The sequence below is a fragment of the Cornus florida genome, unplaced genomic scaffold (assembly GCF_030987335.1).
Source record: "Cornus florida cultivar Cherokee Brave unplaced genomic scaffold, ASM3098733v1 CherokeeBrave_3.0.0_Hap2_Chr04, whole genome shotgun sequence".
NCBI lineage: Eukaryota > Viridiplantae > Streptophyta > Magnoliopsida > Cornales > Cornaceae > Cornus > Cornus florida.
Window position 1 is genome coordinate 4869827 of NW_026775574.1, and position 20963 is coordinate 4890789.

Here is a 20963-nt window from a genome sequence, read left to right on the forward strand (position 1 = left end):
TACATAACAGATGAAACAGATTTACCATTTTTACAAGATTTTGGGTATAATGGAATTGTCAATTTTGTTTCTTGTTATAAGATTTCGGGTATAATGAAATCGAATTATTTGTAAATCAGGTCCTTCGTACTCGAATAAATCTACTCATTTTTTTATTTTTATTTTTATTTTTATTTATTTATTTATTTTTAATCAAAAGCAACCATACAAACAAAACTACAAAACAAAAGAGCCATCGACAAACAGAGCCTTTGAGACAGAAATGGGGATTGAACCCTAACACAACAACTTATCCCATGAAAATTAGCTATGAATGTGATTGTTGACGATTGTAAGTTTTTGCTGAATAGGGGAAATAACATCTCTCTAAAATGGACCCCAAGGTCAGATAATGGGTCAGCACATGCAGCGTGCCAATTTTACATTTTAAAATCTACTCATACAGAATTTTAAGCAAAATACGAGACACGCAAGTTATGATGCAATTCACAATCACTAAAGGGAAATGGATTTAATATCACTAATGATAGATAGATGCAATTCACAATCATTAATGGGAAATGAGCAACATCAATTTCTAAATTTCACTTGGAGATTTCAATTTCATTGGAGTTTTTAATTGCAAGAAGTTGTGAAAATGATACATTAATCACAACGATATGTTATTTTAAATAAGAATAAAAATTATAGCCTTAAACCACGTATTCATATATAGTAACAATTTTTAATTTTATTCTAAATGTATGTGTAACAAAATTTTCAAAGCTTATAAAAAAAAAAAAAAAAATTGTACTCTTATATATAAATAATAATGTATTAATATATTTTAAATTTTCAAAAACAAATTAAATACACTTTTTACTAAACGTGTTACTTGTTTTTGTTTAAGCTATTTTGGCAACTGTTTGACTCTGCCAAATATGTTTTTGTAATGACCCAGTCATTTTCCTTCCTTTCCTTTTTCAGTATTTTTCTTTTTTCGTCTTCTTCCCTTTTTCGTCCTTTTCTCATTTATCATTTTTCCTTACATAACCTCACATCTTATGCTCGGATTTGATTTCGGCCTTACATGCATTCATGATATTTAATTTCCAACATAATTGTATTTTTACTTTAGTAGAAAAACATGCTAGATGTTTACTTTTCTCATAAAGAGTATGGATGTATAATTTCTTAAAAATATTCTTGACTTTTGGGGTTTTAGTGTAATTATGTAAAGTAATTATTTTTTATCTTAGAGACCATTTTGTAATTTTATTTAGAAGATATTTTGGAAAATGACATTTTTCCAATTTTTGGAAAGTAAGACAAGTGTCACACTCCCATGAAGCCACTTGTTGGCATTGCGGTGGAGTCACTTGGGAGCATTATCTTGTGACATGTGGAGGGTGGAGATTTACCCATTTATTGGCCTAAAATTGGTGCACTTGTTGGCTTGGATGGTTGATAAGTGTAGGCTTAGGATTAAGCCTAGGAAGGAGCCATGGATTGACGACAAATATAGGCACCAAATTGAGTATTGCATTGTGTGTGTGTGAGAGATAGTGTAAGAACACCTAGTGAGTGGAGGAATACTAGATCATCCACCTACCACTTTTCATTTTATCACATCTTCATTCCCTTTGCTCTCATCCGAACCTAACATCCACCGAAGGAAAAGCTTGGCTTAGGGCTTTTAACTTCATTTTGGCATCATTCCACTCACCATAGACTCTTAAGCTTGGAATACTTTTGTTTCCTCTCACTCTCCTCTACAAAACCCTTGTTTGGTTTTCCATTTTTAAGCTCGGTTGCCTTGGATTATAGAGATACAATTCTCTATTGAGATAGGGGTGTTCTAGTTTATTATCTAAGGGAATTAATTGTCTTTATAGTGATGTATAAGTTGTATGCATGTCTTATACCAATTTGAAAAATTAATAATTAATTGTAGCTTGCATATAACTCATTTTATACTTGAGATATGGCATGACCATGACTTACTCCATGTTATATATTAAATTAGAATCATTTGGACAACTCTTGAAATCTAGAGAAATTGATTAGTTTGTCTACTTAATTTTTATGTTATTGATCTAATGATTTAGTCATGCAATTCATGGAGCTTTTATTGTGTTTTTATCACATATCATGACTTGTTGCTCAACTTGTTGATTTTGGAAACTTGGGATATCATCAAGAACTTGACTTGGCTAGGACTTGGTTATAGTATGGGAGATAGAGAGCTCCCTACACTATAGTGCGCACTAGGGGAAGTTACCCATGGGTTAATAGCCCTAAAGTGATCCCAAGAGTACGGTTTTAGTCCGGGCGATATCCAAATATCCACTTTGGTTTGATTTCATACTTTTAAATTCTAAGTTGATAACCTTGTGAAATTTCATCTCATTGTGCCTTGTTGAAAGTTTTGATGTCATTTAAATAGCATGGATTAAATTATATTGAATTGTAAACTTTGTATAAAGATAAGCGTATGTATGCTCATTCCCTACGAGTAAATTTGTTTACTCACCCCAAAGTTACCGGGTTGTTTTTCAGGTAAAGAAGCATTATCGTGGGATGCATAACACTCTTCGGCTTGCTTGACTACTTGGAGAAGTTTTGTTATATAGAACATGCACTTGTTTAGCATGCTTTACTTTTGGATGATATATTTTGCATACCATGGATGTATGGTATTTTAGAAGCTAAGATGGTTTCCTTAATATGTATTGTGTATCTAAGAACACCTGAAGATGCTTATTTTGTATATATAACATGAAACCAAGGACTATTAATTTTAAAGTTCACACAAGTATGTTTTTAAACTTGTTTTGGATCATTTGGAAGGCATGTATAGCTTCAAGGTTGCCTTAAACTTGCTTACTATTTTGTCGTTCGGCTGATTTCTTGTTTCTGTTTTGTCGTTCGGCAAATGGTTGCCTTCTTTTCTGTCGTTCGAAAGTCAGAACGTTAGAACGGCATAACGTCTGACCATGTAGGTCAGAACCTTTTGGAAGAATACCTGACCATGTAGGTCGGAACCTTTTGGAAGAACGCCTGACCATGTAGGTCAGAACCTTCTGGAAGAACGCTTGAACCTTTTGGAAGAAGGCCTGACCATTTTGGTCAGAACCTTTTGGAAGAACGCCTGACCATGTAAGTCAGAACCTTTTTGGAAGAACGCTTGAACCTTTTGGAATAACGCCTTACCATGTAGGTCAGAACCTTCTGAAATAACGTTTGAACCTTTTGGAAGAACGCCTGACCATGTAGGTCAGAACCTTCGGGAAGAACGCTTGAACCTTTTGGAAGAACGCCTGACCATGTAGGTCAAAACCTTCTAGAAGAATGCTTGAACCTTTTAGAAGAATGCTAGAACCTTTTGGAAGAACGTTTGAACCTTTTGGAAGAACGCTTGACCATATAGGTCAGAACCTTTTGGAAGAACGCTTGAACCTTTTGGAAGAACGCCTGACCATGTAGGTCAGAACCTTTTGGAAGAACGCTTGAACCTTTAGGAAGAACGCCTGACCATGTAGGTCAGAACCTTTTAGAAGAACGCTTGAACTTTTTGGAAGAACGTCTAACCATGTAGGTCAGAACCTTTTGGAAAAACATTTGAACCTTCTGAAAGAACGCCTGACCATGTAGGTCAGAACCTTTTTGGAAGAACGCTTGAACCTTTTGGAAGAACGCTTGACCATGTAGGTCAAAACGTCTGACCTTGGATGAGTGCCAAACGAGCGCTCCGTGCTTTAGCTTTGGACAAACGCTCGTCCATACCTTAGAACCTTTCTTTTCTTTTGTTTTGATCATTTTTTGATTCTGCATTTCAGATCTATTTCGGGTCATCTTTTGGTCACCACTGTCGCACCGGGTTTATAAAACTTGGGACGTCACAGTTTTGTTTTCAAATTTCTTGAAATGAAAGACCTTATAAATTTCCGTTGCCAAATATGTTTCCATTTTCAACTCAAAACACTCCATAACAAAACACTTGTTTTGTTTTAGGTTAAAACAAAACATCAAAAACACTAACGCGTACCAAACATAGCCTTAGAATTAGAATCGGTGAAATTGAACCAAAACTTTCTCCAATTTCACCAATTCCAAAGTTCGCTGATGTGGATCAATAACAAATGAACACATTCGTTTTTAATTACCAAATCATAGATGGTGAGGTATATTTTGACCAGTCCTGCCATATGATTTGATAAGTGAATATGTATCACATCATCTCTACTTTGGTAATTAAAGAAAAAATGTTCATTTATTATTCCTCACCGTAAGTATTATGCTAATTAAAATTGAAGGTGCCATATACTTTTGTAAAGTCTCATATTATATTCACCCAATTTTGGCAAGGCAAACAAAAAAAAATCAAATAAATATATAAAAAGGAAAAGGAAATTTCATCTGAAGTGCCATCAAACTTTGGGAACAATGAGTCCAATGCGTCTCCATGCATACAAGAAAACTTAGCCTCTGCATATCATGAAAAAGGTAAAGGTCAAAGCCATTAAAAGAGACATTACCCGGTGGCCGGCATCAAGTTTCCCGAATGATGATGGGGCTCGTGTTCGAATCCCCCTCTGATTTGTCGGGGGAACAAAAAAAAAAAAAATCAAAGCCATTTTAATCCCAGTACATTTCAAGACTCCACGCTCTCAATACAGAACTCTGTCCCATTTAGAGTTCTGTGATTTTATCACTATAATAGCGCTTCATAAACTACCTTAAGGAATGAGTAGTATAAATAGAAGCAGAATGCCTACAAATGTGGTGAGAAGATAGGAATTTCAGAAAATCATGCTCAACATGAAGTGTGCCAAAAGTGGGAAAGAACAGAAAATATACTAACACGCAAGAAAAAAAATAAATAAAACTGACACATTTACTTGTGCAACGGATTGTGATTGGCCAAAACCATATAATAATCTCTCTTTCAATAGAGCTTGGAGTAAAAACCCGCAAGAGTACAGGCAATTGCTTCTGCACAATAATCAGCACGAATCTAATATAACATATTGTCGACTTCAGGAAGTTACCAACAAGCAATGACACAAACGATCAGAATTTAAGTACTACAAGCCTCACATACGTGATATGCAAAAAGTAGTGCAGGGTATAGGTTAGATTAAAAATCAGCATGACATGATCTGGATGAAAAAAGACCTACCACATAACATCACTGAGCTTTGGGTGGGTGATTCAGCCAGCACTGGATTTATGCAAGTAATTTCAACAAGCAAATACAAGAGTAGGTACATGTGATCTTTATATCTAAGAACCTATGGTATTCACAGATCTGCCGCTGTTCTAATTACACCACCCAATCATCCAAAATCCTTCACTTATTTGATCCCACTAGTTTGGCTAAGTGGCATCCTTAATCGGATCACGTAACTCCATTGATGAGCTTGCCTTGTAACTAGCCACAGAACCAAGAGTCCGTGAACTGATGCCTGGATTTTCATGGTCTGCCACTACATTCCCAGGATCCACTTTCTGAGGAACCATTACAGAGTTCAGTTGGTGTGGGCTCATTTGATCCATTTGGTGCCGGCCAACTTGACTTGGAGGTGAAACTACATGCTCTGCCAAGCCGGTTCCCCCCGTGGACTGGATTGGCGATCCCATTTCATGCTGCTGCTGCTGTGGCAGCACGTATAACTGCTGTCGTATTTGTAGAAGTGACATCTGTTGGTTGATACCCTCATATGCCATGGCAGAAAAATTAGGTTGATACGCAGGCAAAATACCAGGATTTCTCTGAATTGGAACTTCACTCCACAAAGCTCTTCCTTGATTTTCAGCCATTCTCATTCTTGCTAATACTGCAGCTGGAATATTACCCTCACCTGAATTGCCAATTCTGGGGATATTTTCTCTCATTAACACAGGTGTGGAGCCCCTCATGCCCAGAACGTTATCAGAGGAACCAAGGCCAATATTTCCAAGCCACTCGGCACCACTACCTAATTGCATCATACTTGAGCATCCTGTTGCAGCACCCAATCCCCCCGTCATCATCCTCTTCTGCAAAAGTTGCCATTGAAGCCCAAGTCTTTGCAGCATCTGAAACTGTAAAAAGGCTCGTTTGTCAATAACATGTTGCCACTGTGGATGCAAGGGGTTGAGCTGTGGAGCAAAATCAAGTTGTGGTTTGGACAAATAACCAGCTGAGAGATGTGGTGTAGAATGGATGTTTCCAGGGGGAAGCAAATGGGCTCCAGAGAAATTACATTGTGATGGTAATTGACAGGGGTTAAGTCCTGACATGCTGCTCATAGGACCAAGCATGCAAGGAGCTTGCCCTGGGATCGGAATTGGGGGTGGTAGCTCAACTGTTTCAGATGTAGTGGTAACAGTTGGTTGTTGACTAGTAGAGCTTCCATCAGTAGCAAGAGATGCAGGTTCAATTTGATTATCAGCCAGGTGATATCCTTCACGCGCCATCTACAGGAAGACAGATCACACAATGCAGTGAAAGAAATCCACATGACTCTTCCATCAAAAGTAAACAGTGCAACGAACCTACCAGTGCAGTGAACTGAGCAGCGAACAGGTCTACATGATGCTGCCAAATGCAAATGCGCAAAAGTCAGACTGATTGACCAACCAGATGATTCAGATTATGCACACTTTTTGGTGCCACACAAAAAAAGATCCAACCAGGAAACTACCAATATATTAATGATTTACGAAGAACCAAAAAGGCAGAACTTTGTTAAACAAAGTCATACAATGAATTTTTATTTATTTATTTTTAAAATTTTAAGTGGAGGGTGCTTCCTTTAAATTCAAGGACACTGCTTTCCAGAAAATTTGCTGAAAAATATATCCATTATTAGACTCTTATTCTGGATATATCAGTTATTCAGCATGTTAACATGAATAAACCCAACATAATTAGTTAATTAATTACACAGCATACTATCAGAACAGTCATTGTGATGCATATCTGGACCAAAATCATTTATTTCCATCTCCTATTCTTTTCCTTTTTTTTTTCTTTTTTTTTGTTCTTTTTTTTTTTTTTTTTTAATTGAAATGAATGTGATAAAATCACATTTAAAAAAATAATTCACCATGGGAGAAACTGAATTAGATATAAGAAATGGTTAGGAAATTGAGGACGAGATGACCATGCCTTGACCATTCGGGCTTTACTAGAATAACATAAAATTTTACAAATTGTTTTTTCTTCTTTAAAAATGAAAAGAAAAAACTCACAACTTGTCGGATATGCCTGCTACTAATTATTAAAGTGTAAAGCAATTAAATAGATTTTTTTTACTAATACAAAAATAAAGATAGTAAAGAAATCCAAAGAAACTTATTACAGCTTCTACAACATAATCCCTCCACTCCATCCATTATTAAATGTTCCTCTTCCTTTAAAACGTTAGCATGCAAATCAATATTGTGAAGTAAATTTGGGAGGGACAATTTTGGAAATTCATTCTTTCCCAACACAATGTGAATGCATTAAATGCCACTATCTTAAAGAGTTGCAATCCCCCAAAAGAGTCATTTAAATTGAGGAGGAAGCAAAAGGAACTTGTAAAATGTGATAACCACATATGGAGCACTCACAGTGCCAGGAAAGATTTGCAGAAGAGGCAACTCAAGGGGATCATTCCTTTCATGTCCATAGATAGCACTTGCTTCCACCATCCCCTCATCAAGCTTCTCCAACAGGATCAGCTTGTTCTGATCCTCACTACTGGGAATTTGATTTCCTGAAACAACAGGGAATTAGTAAGCAACAGATGGATCAACTGCAGTTCGAAACAGGAGCATTTCAGGCAGGGAATACCTTGAGAAGCATGAGATGATCGTGCAAATGTCAATGTCCTAGAGTAAGATGTTCTATTTGTGTGAGAATCTTTCGAGTTTTCTTTATCCCTGGAGTGCATGAGGTGGAGGGCTACCAATTTTGTGTGGAAAATCTGCTTCCTTTCCAAAACTTGGCTGAATTTACACTTCCTCTGATTCAGTCCATACCTGAATCCATAGAAAGAATTATGTTTTGCACCATCACATAACAAAATGTTTGTACACAGATGAGAGTACTTTGGTACGCACCTCTGAGACACCAATTTCATTTTTGAAACCCTGTCAAGGATTGGGTCACCAATTACTGAAGGCCCGGGCACAGAAGTCTCAAGGATTGAGACAGGGCCAACAATTCCTGAAGGCCGGCACATAGGAGAATCCACTGACGGACAAATTGCATTGGCAGTATTCATAATACTGGTGTTTGCAGGAGATTCAACTCTGTTCATACTCAAGCCCTTAGGGAGATAATTTGATTTTCTCTTTGTAGATACAGATGCCTCTCTAGGCAAAGAATCATTAAAACAAGAACTAACAGATGCATTTCCGACGCCAGTAAAAACCTGATAATTCCGTGAAGCTCTACCCTTCTGATTAAAAATTACATTCGTCATATTTTTGCCAACAGATTGGCCCATGTGATTCCACTGCATCGGGGTAGGAGGGCCATCAGCTTTCATCACTGGTGATGACCGCAACAACTGTGATTGCTGAAGACTAGATTGATTGTTTCTAATGCCAATTATATTACATTTACTTTTGGTGTTCTGAGAATCCAAACTGGGGAAACTATTGCTTTCAGTTGGTTTTTTTTTCAATCTACAAGTGAGCATTCCATGCTGTAACTTTGGGATACCTTCAAGGGGTGCTTGTTGAGCACTACTCATTAACAGTGAGGGATGTGCATTGTCATGAGTTCTTTCACGTGAACTTTTTTCAGCTTCAATTCTATGTTTGAATAGTTTGTTCTTCCTCTGTAACTCAGCGTCAAGAGTGGTTTCAGCTAGTCTCCCTGGAAGTTGCTGTTGAGAGAAGTCCAGTGGCTCTTGCTTCGGTTTCTTAATTATATGCTCTTGATTAGCCACCTTTCCACATTTTTCCCTCTCCCCAAGGGTCAACGTACTGGGTTTTCTCAGGTTACTGAGACAGTTATTATAATTTGGTTTGGGTGAAGAGACAAAACTTGATGGTGTTAAAGAGTTAGAAACAGATTGGTGGCTATCAACTGCTAATTGATAGTTTGACTGGAACTGTGAAGCAGAGGACTGTGAAATAGTGCCATTCATAATGTTGTTTTCCTGTGAAGTAACGATAGGACTTTGGACAATATGTTGCGAACACGGAACTCCTCTATCTTGAGATGGTAGATCAGGTTGACACTGCGAATTCTGGGTGATATTCACATCCGATATGTGGGTTCCAGGGAATGAGTTACATAACTCTAGGCCAGTTGCTAATTCATTACTTAGCTTTCTCTTTTTCCTGTTCCAAGCTATTCCCAGATTCAGCTGCAACAATTGCCAAACATAATCAAGTACTGAACTGGAAAATATGATATGTATTCATACTACTGATAATGATGTGATTGATCTTTCCAGTGAAACCATAACTTTAAAAAAAAAAAAAAAAAAAACACACAGAGATGGAAATTAATTAAAATAATTTAGGTTGAGAAGCCAACAAAAAATGTAAAAAAAAAAATGAAGTATATGTTGTCAATTTGGCATTATTTAGAAATAACGAATAATTAAAATAATTATTTTGGTTAATAAGCACAATATCCATAAGTGAGTTTATGCAGGTTAAGGGTTCCTCAACATGGGCTTCATTTAACTTGGAACTTCTCAAAAAATTTGGAAAACTGCAGAAATTTACTATGGCTTGTACCTTTTTTGTAAGAGGATCTTCACAGAAGCTGTTCAGCATTGGCTTTGGATTCAAATGAAGATCAGGTCGCAGGGTCTTGAGAATGCGGGCCTCAACTTCCTAAAACATCACCAATTAGATAATCATAACATCTGGGTAACAGTCTAAAATTGAAAATGAAAAAACCATGCAAAAACTTACTAATCAAGTCCACTGACCAATAAATCTTTGTACGTCCAAGAATCATCTGAAATTGATGAGACATCCTTGACAATGTTCTCCATGCACATCTGTAGGACCACTTTATGTATGATTGGAGATTTCCCAGCAGAAGAAACAGTGTTTCCCTTTTGAGACAAAATATTTCTATAATCTCGTATCTGCAAAGAAGCATATTGGTCGATTGACAATTTGACATAGACAATTACATGGAAAGTGCACACTCTAGCTCTCTATTATCAAAAATATTTCCAAAAGAAACGTTATGGTGCCCCATATGAACAAGAAATCGGGTGCAGAACTAGGTACGGGGAGGTTGGGAGGAATTGCTCATGTCCTTGGAAGGTCAAGGGTTCAATGAAAGTAAGAAATTCTAAAATATACGCAGATAGACATTTTACATTTGTATATGCAGAGACTCCGTCGAGAGGTATATGGGGTGCTGAGGTTCCATCTAAGATTGGGTTTTTTTCTTGGACAACAGTGTTTGACAAGATTCCTATAATTAATGAATATTGTGAAGGGCACAAACTTCTTCCTCATCTGGTGTTGTATATGCAAGATGCCAAGAAACTGAGAGTCAATGGACAATCTTGTTCTTCATTCTACAGTGATGCAAGACTTGTAATCTCTTCGGATGGCAATGTTTAATATGTCTTGGGGTGCTTCCAAATCAGTGGCAGGTCTTATTCACAGTTGGAGTGGGAGCAAAGTATGGAGGAGGAAAAATATTACACAGAATGCAGCTCCTTTTTGTGCAATGAGATGTATAAGAGAGGACCAAGTGTCCTTCTGAGGGTGTGGCGTGACCGTGTGAGTACGTGTATTCTATAAAGCATCTTCCACCCCTTCCACAACTACTAATTTCAGTAGATTCCCTATTCGACCATCCAATCTAATTCAAGACTTGACACAGTTAAGTGTGCATTTTGTTGATATGGTGTGTACATGAGCTGCACCCCTGTGTCCCTTTTATAAAATTCAGTTCAAAATACAAATAAATAAATAAAAAAAGAAGATCGAAGAAGAAGAAGAAGTGCTTATGATTAGAATTAGCATTATTCCAAGGATTAATATTGAATTATATTATAATAACTAAAATAAGAAAGCAGAAACTTAAATCTTACGAATGATTTAAGATTTATCCAAAATAAACTTACTAATATCAATTCAGAAAGAAAAATAATCAAATGATATCTCTTTCTTTTAAATTTGAAAACTTGAGCAACAAAGAGATCATAACATCATTTCTTGGAATTTCTTTAACATATATATTGGCATATTGCTTTCGAATGCCTTAGATTACTTATCAAAACTAATTTCCATATGACCTTTTTTAACTTCCTTGATAAAAAGAAAATGCCTCAAGTTAATATGAGGTTTTCTCATGATATAGTTACAATAATGTGACAATAATACACTGAACCTAACAAGGTTCTAAGTGTGTATGAAGTCACAGTTCGAAAAGGTGAGCAGCATAAAACAGAGTTTCTTTGAGCTTTGTATGGAGTTTGCAGTGCCTGACTTCGGTAGTGAAGTTCTAAACATGAGCTTATAGAACCTGCTTGCCAAATTAGCACCATACTCAAAAGAAGAACATTAAGTTACATAAACCAAGGCAAGGTGGAAATGATTTTTCAGAGTTTTAATGGTACAGTTATTGTATACAGGCTTGGTTTTCAGAGAGTTTTATAGCTATGGTTAGGTGCTTTAAAAAACTTGAACCAAGACTTGGTTTCAAAGGAGCACCAAATGTTATCACACTTTTATTTCTATTACTGTGAATTAATGCCTGTTTACTGCCCCAAAACTCAATGTCTCGAAATTAATAAGATATACTCTTCTCTTGACAATATAGGAATTTGATTTCAGTAAAGTCATTTAAAAGCAATACCACAATTTGCTATAACACGAGCACTTTGCAATCCTTTTTGCAAGCTATATTAAGATAAATAATTAAATCTTATAGGATATCAAGGTTTAAGCAAAAAGGTTCAACTAACATAAGACATCAAGCCACAAATAAAGTAGAAAAAGAAAAAGAAAAAATAATACTGGGTCAATAAAATATTTTCCACTATCATCCAGCATTGAGAAAATAAAGGAAAAATGGTTTTGCGTTTAAGACTAAATTGTCATATTATAGCTTCTAATTTAGCAGGCTATAAAAGCTTAATAAGTCCAACCTTATTTTGCCATATTCTAGGGTAAGTAGCACTTTTGTTGGCTTTATCCTTTACTACAATAGTACTACAATTGTGATTCACCATCAAGGGAATTTGAGCTCTGAATTTTAGCCTTAAAGGCACAATTAATTAGAAGATTCATTACCTTTCCTCTACATCTTTAAAATGTCCCTATTTTTTGTGAAAATTTTAAATATGCCCCCACTCAATTTCTAATGATACCCCACTATACATTATAGTTGTTCAACAAGGCCGCCTCCTCTCAAACAATTCTCTGGGTCCGTTACTGCTCACTTCAAAGTTCAAACTCTAAGTTTGGTGTTAAGAGTTAACGATTCACTCAAATAATGTGTTATTATAACTCCATCAATTTCTTTAGTTCTTCTCAACTGGGAAAAGACAATATTAGGAATTTCCACAAGGCTATAACATGCCGAGACTATTAGATAGTTTACCATACTATTAATGAACACAGAGCCCAAGTGTATAATGTATATACAAAGGGCGAACTTGTGCAATCAGCTTTTTTTCTTCTCTTTTTTTCTTTCTTTTTTTTTTAATAGTAAAAGGATTTCACTTAGTGGTGACATCATGGAAGCGTAGCAAAGGCACACACAATCTATGCATACAGAAAATAAAATTTCTAATTTCTCTAAAAAATAAAAATAAGAAAAAGTTTGGTGGTGGGGTTCACCCTCCCTGTCTTCCGACCATATAAGACACCAAAAATGTAACTCTATAATTTATAGATTGGCTCTTCAATCACTTTAAAGAGCATTGATTCTCCAAATGCACCACATAAGGCATAGAGGCCCATATGTCAAGCCCGTTCCCGCCTCTACCATGTTTGATCTCCACCCCAACTATGAAATAACTTAACCGCCAAATTCTAGGAAACCCATGATATACCAGAAAAAGCCAGCACTACTGGCCAAAACTCTCTTCCTAGTTTGAAATGAATAAGAAGATGAAACTACCAACACTTATATCCCATGCACATATAACACCAATAAGGTAAAAAAATAACCCTAATAATCAAGTTGTCAGTCATCACTATAAGGTAAAAAAATAACCCTAATAATCAAGTTGTCAGTCATCACTATAAGGTAAAAAATAACCCTAATAGTCAAGTTGTCAGTCATCACTATCTTCCAGTAAGCTGCCAACTATTCAAAGAATGCCAAATTGGAAGCAGCCTTGAACTTCCAAATTTCATTCCATAGGAAGATCCCAAAATGAGCCTATTAACTAATTATAATAGTCTAACACGTGTTGTAAAACTTGTATATTATATACAATAATTATGGCATAAAAATATATCAACTACATCTAACATATCTAAGCAGCTCAGACATGCAGCAATTCATGCCTGAAGAAAGTAGGGCTTGTGAACAATATCAAGACAACAAAATGAGGCTGCACAAAGCTCGTGTTAATTGACTAGCGACTACATGGAATATGGGAAAAAAAATGAGCAAACAAGAAAGTAGAACTTGCACAAGTCTAACAAATTGCAGGAAGGATAAAAAAAATCATTTATCTCAGCAGAGACTGGAGACAAAATTTTAACACCTGGATTGCAATCAACATATAACAAAAGAACAAAAAAAAAATGCATATATACTTATATATCACCAGAAAGAAACTTTCCTTTAAATTCAAATTGAAATTTATAATTTCTATCTCACCTCGCATATAAGAGCTCCATTGACATATTTGCAGGGTATATCATCAAAAATATCTCCAGGTAGACAACCACATTCAATTGCCTAATGCAAATAACAGGCATGAAATAGAAATGAGTTTATAAAAAAGGATCATCTCTTCACAGTAATCTTCTTCAAAGAGAAAAGATTTAGTAATAGACTGAAAACTGAAAATATTATATACTTGATAACCACAAATCTTAAATGCATATAATATAAGTTTTCTGGCAATTAAATGCATATAATAAAATTAATCACTTTATTTCCAACATTTCAATATCTGGTATCGGTATGACTTAATCTTCAATGATTTAACTACAAGAACAAATGATATCAGAAGAAAATAAGGGAATCATTTTGCTTGATGGCAAACAAATGAGTTAAGCAATCAATTTATGTAGCTGACCTCAAATAGTTAGGAAAAGACTTGGCTAAGTTGACCCAAGGACAGAAAATAATCTAGTTGGAAGAGAAGGAAAACAGAGGACGAAATTGGGATTCTATTAACAGTTACATGCAAGAGTGGACACTTGAGACTTTCTTGTCCTCAAATTCAGTGGCCGAAATATGGAATGGACCTTGCTATGTTTCAATGTTCTTCAACAAGAATCTAGAACAGGCATAAAAATTCTTGAACAGAAAGTTTGGAGATTCTTGGATGTGTTCAAGCAATTTTAATAATGACCTAGAACTACTACAAAGTAGATTCAGTATGACAAAGTAGCAGACCTGCAAGCAACCTGTTGAGATGCACAAGGCATTTGATGTGGCAAACACCTTTGCAAATGTAAAATAACCAAGAACTGCCTTTAATTGTCAAAGGCAAAATATTTATGTATTTATAAGCACATTCAAAGGCAAAATATAATAGCCACATTGTATTTAATGGGTTGGTGTTGCATTAAATTTCTGATATTATGAAGAAACTAATGGATTCATAATAGGACCTATAACAAAAGGTTATATTATACTTCCATTTACCATTTTTCAAGTTAAGGGTGGATTTATTTGTAGTTGTCTAAATCGATGGGAGACACTTTTGAACACAGGTATCATGTCACGGGTTTGACTCACCAATCATTGAAACACGGAAACAGGATCTCCGCATGCAGAGGCATTGTTGCGTACATCTAACCAGTCTAACCCTCCCCAGACCCCGAAACAGTGGGAGCCTCATGTACTGGGTTTGCCCTTTTATACAGCATACAGTTAGCCATCACCAAAAAATCCAACAACAGTTACATCATTAAGGCATTATGACTTCACATAATATTTGAATCACTCCATTCATTCAATAAAAACGTAAAGAATCATAAAAATGAAATGTAAAGTAATTTAAACGCTGTTAAATACTTGTAATTGTAAAATTATGGTCATGTAACAAAATATGAGGCACTAAAAATAGTTTATAAAATTGACAAGATTTCATTTTAATTAAAATGACAAGGTTTGGTACTCTTGCATTCTACCTTTACTATTACCAAGCCTGAATATAATTTACTTTCAATTAGGATACTATGTGTGTAAGCAAGCCCTCAATGAGCAGTTCCCATGTAAAGAAAGCATCAAATGTTTAGTTAGTCCACACATAAATGTGATATGATAACCCTTAAAGTCAGATTCACCAACGTAACATACTGTTTCCTTTAAAAAAGCATATCATTTATCACTTATAAGTCCTGTAAAAGTTCAAGTAGAATATAAAAAGATGACCTACCAAACAAGAAAGTAAAAAGATGAATTGTTTTAAGAGGTTAAATTCAATCCCAGATTCCCCCTGTACGTGAAAGGAGTAGGAAAACTTACACAGAAAAGTGTCTCCGACGCCCTGTCATATGGATGTAACTGCCTTGAAACAACATTGAGTGACTGCAAATATGCAGAATACCAATGAAGCCGTGCTAATGGCCAAGGGAAGGAATTTGTAAGAGAGAATGACTGCAGTGTGATAACTGCCAATGATGGGAATCATTACACTTTAATTTTTTTAAGATTACTGACCTCGTTAGCTTTTCCAATGGAAAATCCGTCTGGGAACAAATTAAGTGAAAATGAAACCTCAAAATCTGCAAAAAATATAAATAAAAATAAAAATTGCCATACGTGAAGGGCTTCTCAAGAATCTCTACAGATCATGAAAAAAGAAAATTGTTTACTTCACCTTCTGAAACTAAGAGTGATCGACGTTTGGCCAATGCATTTGAATGACCAGCAACTTTATCTCCTACCCCAACAAGATCTCCCTACATCAAGACATAGGTTCAAGGAACTCACTTCCAATGCCACAAAAATTATGTACAATCGACATGTTATGCTTGAAATTTTGTTCAAGGGTTATGGAAAGTTAATGCTTCGTGAATGAAGAGAAAATTAGAAAGCAACAAGAAAATCTGAAATATTACTACTAAAATAATAAGCAACTATATGAAAAGAAAGAAGAATGAATGGTTTATTATACGGATATAAAAGTGAATAACCAAACGGAACTTATTAATAGTTAAAAGAACCAAAACAAGGATACACACAAAAAGGGCATGCCAAGACACAACAATAATATATGCTTAATAAAGACAAACCCGCAACCTATTTAAAATTACATTTGAATCATGAACAAGGATACACATAACACAGACATGCCAAGACACAAGCACATAAACAATCATAAGGAAACATCAATGAAAATTGAAGAAAGCTCAGACAAAGGAGAGAGATTGTAGACATTAAAGCAATCCCCTTCGACATCCACATTATCATAGCCCCACCAAGAAAGGAGTTTGAGAACCAAGAAAGGAGTTTGAGAGCAAGCTCTCAGCATCCCACATATAGTTGAAGACTGTGGCCACTCGAACAGGGCGACCAATATGATCTCTCAAGATTAGACCACCCCCCACCTAGGTGGAAAAGCACCCTCCACTCCATACCAAAGATGGAGTCATTTCGCAACAAGTCAAACTTGAATTTTGATTGTCATAATTTAACATATATAAATAGTTATATATTAGAATAAGTTGTATATTGGACTACGAAAACAATCATATTTTCTATTTACTTATATTAGAATCGATGAGAGAAAAAATGAGGGTTGTGTTGCATGGACATGGGTATCTCCTCATCTTCCCAAGTGAAAGATTGAGGGTTCAAGTCTCCATTGGAGCATTCTGTATGTGTGCGTGTTCTTACTTGCTAAAGAAAAAGTATTGAATGAACATGGGCTTGGGACAAAGTCAAAACGATTTACCAACATTATATCTGAATTCTTCCTTAAGAGTTTAGGATATCCACCCTTGATTTTTTCCTAGGAATTATATACTAATTCAACACTAAAAATGCTCAAGCTGATGTTCAAGGCATGCTAATGATGTGATCAACAGTGTCCATGCTACTTGGATGATTTAACCAATTGTTTAGTGGTATGCGACTATATAATAAAGTCATCTAAGAATAATCAGCTTTGCGAAAGTACCAATGATTCAGAGTAGCTGTTGTGTTTAGCCCTTTCGATATAAAGATATAGATATTAGAAAAAGATCATTCGGATGCTACTTATTGCACATTGTGGAGTGTGCAACAGGTGCAATATGACAAAATGAACCACCCAAAATATTATTGTATCTGAACTCCTTAACAACTTCAAGTTTAGTAGTCTTGATATTTTAAAGATGTATAAAAGACCTAAAGATCCTAAGAGGAAATAAATACCCCCAAGGACAAGTGCATTTAAAGTGAAATTAAATCCATAATAATAAACTACTATATATATAACGGTAACAGAACAAGCTGTTGCACATTGTACATGTAAATAAAATGTAAGTTTATTTAACTCATTGTGAACAGTCAGTATTAATTCCCCCTATAAGTGATTGTTGAGTCGCAAACTTATTATTTGATAAAGTAATAATTTTTCATGAAAACAACAATTCAATAATCTTGGATTTTTGCAGACTTTAGAAGTGACAACAGGAAAGCAATTTTGTCTGCTTCGGATGATAATACCCAACTTAGTGCATAATAAATAAAAGAAAAATACAAACAATTCTATCGGAAAAGCCAAAATTCGTCAAATGCAACCTTGCATTAATGGGAGGAAAAGAGTCGGGGTTGAATCCAAAGGCTGTTTTCCTGAGCTCATGAGGGCATGCTAAATAGTGTCCCCAAATATAGAGATTTGTTAGTCTAAGAGATTTCAGAGACCATTAAATAATATGAATGAATTAGATGATAAACAAAATAATTAGCTTATAGCTCTACTGAATGATCTGAAAATATGTAGGCCCCTCTGGTGAGGCTTACTTTCATTTTGATTATTAGAAACTTGCACACATACCAAAGACATTTTATCCAATGTTTCCTTTAATTATTCTTTTACTATGAAAAAATAAAAAATAAAAAATAAAAATCTTTCACAATGCATCCGCATTCCTTCCCCAACACCAAGATTATAGAAGGGGAAAAAAATTTCACACAAAAATTTGAAAAAAATATAAATATAAATATATATATATATATATATATTTATATAATGAAGAAAGAGGGCATTTAATGGTGATATCACCAAGCTCTGAAAGCACAATCACCACCAAAAAGATCATGAAGAATAAAAAGCCCCAAAGAAACACATACTACATCTTATGGAACTATAAAACTATTGAAAAGTATTGAAAAGAAACTATTTAAAATAATTTATCAAATAAAAAAACTATTGAAAAGAAGTCACTAGAAATCATAGGACACACACCACAGCTTACATTCACAATACAACTAAACTGTGTTGCCCATTACAGAAGATGAATAAGCAACACCATTAGATATCCAAAACCCCAACAAATAGAAACAGAAAAATTAAAATAAAAAAAAAATGTATTTCACAATGCATCGACATTCCTTCCCAACACCTGATTATTGAAGGGGAAAAAAATTCACGCAAAATTGAAATATATATATATATATATATATATATATATATATAATGAAGAAAGAGGGCATCTAATGGTGATATCACCAAGCTCTGAAAGCACAATCACCACCAAAAAGATCATGAAGAATAAAAAGCCCCAAAGTAACACATACTACATCTAATGGAATTATAAACTATTGAAAAGTATTGCAAATAAACTATTGAAAATAATTTATCAAATAAATAAACTATTGAAAAGAATTCACTAGAAATCATAGGACACACACCACAGCTTTCATTCACAATACAACTAAACTGTGTTGCCCATTACAGAAGATAAATAAGCAACCATTAGATATCCAAAACCCCCCAACAAATAGAAACGTAAAAATTAAAATAAAAACACCACTTTTAGACTTGCAAAGTTAACCACATATACAGAGACACAAATAACAGAGACATTAAAACATAGACAATATACATATATGTGGGTTGTTTGTGTATATATACCTCTTTTTCTCTCTGCTGAGACTCAGTTGGTGAGTCATTTTCAATTTCTTTCTCCTCAGTCTGACCCTGCTTTGGCCTATACCTTGTTCCGGCCTTTGCAACCTTGAATGACACTCCCATTTATCTTTTCACTCAGGTATTTCAACAAACACCTTCAGTGATGTGTGTATCAACATATTTATGTGTAATATATATAGAGAGAGAGAGAGTACTGTGCCCTAGGCTAGGTCTGAAACGAAACTGACGAGAACGTTTAAGGGGTCCGGATTAATAGGTTGCCAACTTTGCCATGAACGCTAACACGTAGAGGCGTTTTGGGGTGGTAAGTTAAGTCTTGGCCCCTGTTTATTGACTAATTTACCATTAATACCTCGTTTTGTCTTCTGTTTAATTTATGCTTTGCCTTTTCGGTTTTGGGTTTTGGCTTATTATACAGAGCCAGTTTGGCATTGTGTGCGTGCATGAATGCAATGTGTTCAAGGTCTGAGGGTTTATTGAGATGGTGATTTGTTCTTGTCCGTTGATTAATTCATTTATTAGTCAGGGGACAGTGTTTGGGTGCAGCTGAGGTCCACGGTTATCGATGGACAATAGGACATCAGTACCGATGATCAAATGGTGACTGGGGCATGTGAAAATCAAGTTGGACCATGCTCTTTGGAACAAGTAACTCAGAAGTATTCATTTATTGTATACTTTGAATAATGGACCTCATTAATTCATTTTCTTGACTTAATTATGACTATACATTTAAGATAGACATGTTATTTATGATGTTTTCCTATTTTGTTATGTTTCGCAGCATTGGATACGATGTTTCTAGACATAATATTTTAGTATTGTTGATATTTTTTACGAGTTAAGATTGTTTCAATCAAAATAGTATAGGTGAATTATACGGAGGTGATTAAAATATTTTTATAAGATTCGAGAGTTTTTAGTCAGAAACTGACATAAAGTTTGTAAAATTATTAACGGTAAATTTCACTAATTTTTTTTTAAAAATTTATCAATATTCCATATAGATATCATCTATATTTTATAATTTTACTTATTTTTTATTGTGTTTGTTTATGAGATGTTTACCATCATTTCAGACATTAGAAATGTAACCGATCTTCTATCAATTTTATATTGCTGACATTAACATATTTGTCAACGTAAATAAAATTATAAAATATGAAGGAGGCCTGCGTAAAATATTGGCAAATGCAGATAAGTATAATTTATTCCTAATTTCCTATTCACCAACTGTTATCGAATTTAATTGACAATTTTGTCCCCAGGCTTTTGTACTTAGAAATTGAAATTGAAGAACACTTTTCAATAATTTTCCTCTTATGCTAATTTAAATTGTATGTTGGTATCATCTGGACTATAACTTAGTGATATCTTTTTTGAAATTAAGAATGCACGTTTTGGTAGAGATGCAAAATGGCTTAAACTAGGACACAAAAACCAATATTTTATTTTATTTATTATATATACTCAAGAGAGAAGTAAGAAAAAAATTGCACTACAATAGAATGCTAGTTGAAAAAAAAAATTAGGCATGCTTGGTTTGTAACTTTGAAAACGATTCTCAAAAATTTTAAAAATAGAGGACAGTTTTAAGAGAAATATAAAAGACTGTTATGTAAAAACAAACTTTTTTATAATTAAGTTTTCAAAAAATTAAATTAAATTGAGTTTTTTATACAATTTTTTGTTTTCAATTTTTGAAAAACAAAAAATTGTTTTCATAATTACAAATCAAAC

At 34.7% G+C, this 20963-nt stretch overlaps 2 protein-coding genes across 2 annotated transcripts; both read right to left on the reverse strand.

The window, feature by feature from the left end:
* Positions 1-4926: 4926 nt before the first annotated feature.
* LOC132305557 (uncharacterized) lies at positions 4927-7723 on the reverse strand. The gene is made up of 2 exons (XM_059803187.1): positions 7582-7723; positions 4927-6562 (listed from the first exon to the last, which is right to left on the reverse strand). Exon 2 carries the CDS (start codon positions 6439-6441, stop codon positions 5359-5361), a length of 1083 nt encoding a protein of 360 aa, XP_059659170.1. The 5' UTR covers positions 6442-6562; positions 7582-7723; the 3' UTR covers positions 4927-5358.
* LOC132304648 (protein PHYTOCHROME-DEPENDENT LATE-FLOWERING-like) lies at positions 7516-19325 on the reverse strand. The gene is made up of 11 exons (XM_059802392.1): positions 19206-19325; positions 15963-16044; positions 15803-15867; positions 15608-15670; positions 14531-14608; positions 13784-13864; positions 9909-10070; positions 9712-9810; positions 8074-9332; positions 7805-7992; positions 7516-7727 (listed from the first exon to the last, which is right to left on the reverse strand). The coding sequence occupies exons 1-11, from the start codon at positions 19323-19325 to the stop codon at positions 7516-7518; spliced, it is 2409 nt and encodes an 802-aa protein (XP_059658375.1).
* Between the last annotated feature and the right edge of the window lie 1638 nt (positions 19326-20963).

What these genes read in the sequence shown, in the direction of transcription:
- LOC132305557 (XM_059803187.1), bottom strand. Translation starts at nt 6,441, where the DNA reads ATGGCGCGTGAAGGATATCACCTGGCTGATAATCAAATTGAACCTGCA.
- LOC132304648 (XM_059802392.1), bottom strand. Translation starts at nt 19,325, where the DNA reads ATGGGAGTGTCATTCAAGGTTGCAAAGGCCGGAACAAGGTATAGGCCA. An exon ending in ATGAAATTGGTGTCTCAGAG is followed by an intron (nt 7,993 to 8,073) that starts GTGCGTACCAAA and finishes CTATGGATTCAG; the next exon opens with GTATGGACTGAATCAGAGGA. An exon ending in ATCATCTCATGCTTCTCAAG is followed by an intron (nt 7,728 to 7,804) that starts GTATTCCCTGCC and finishes CTGTTGTTTCAG; the next exon opens with GAAATCAAATTCCCAGTAGT.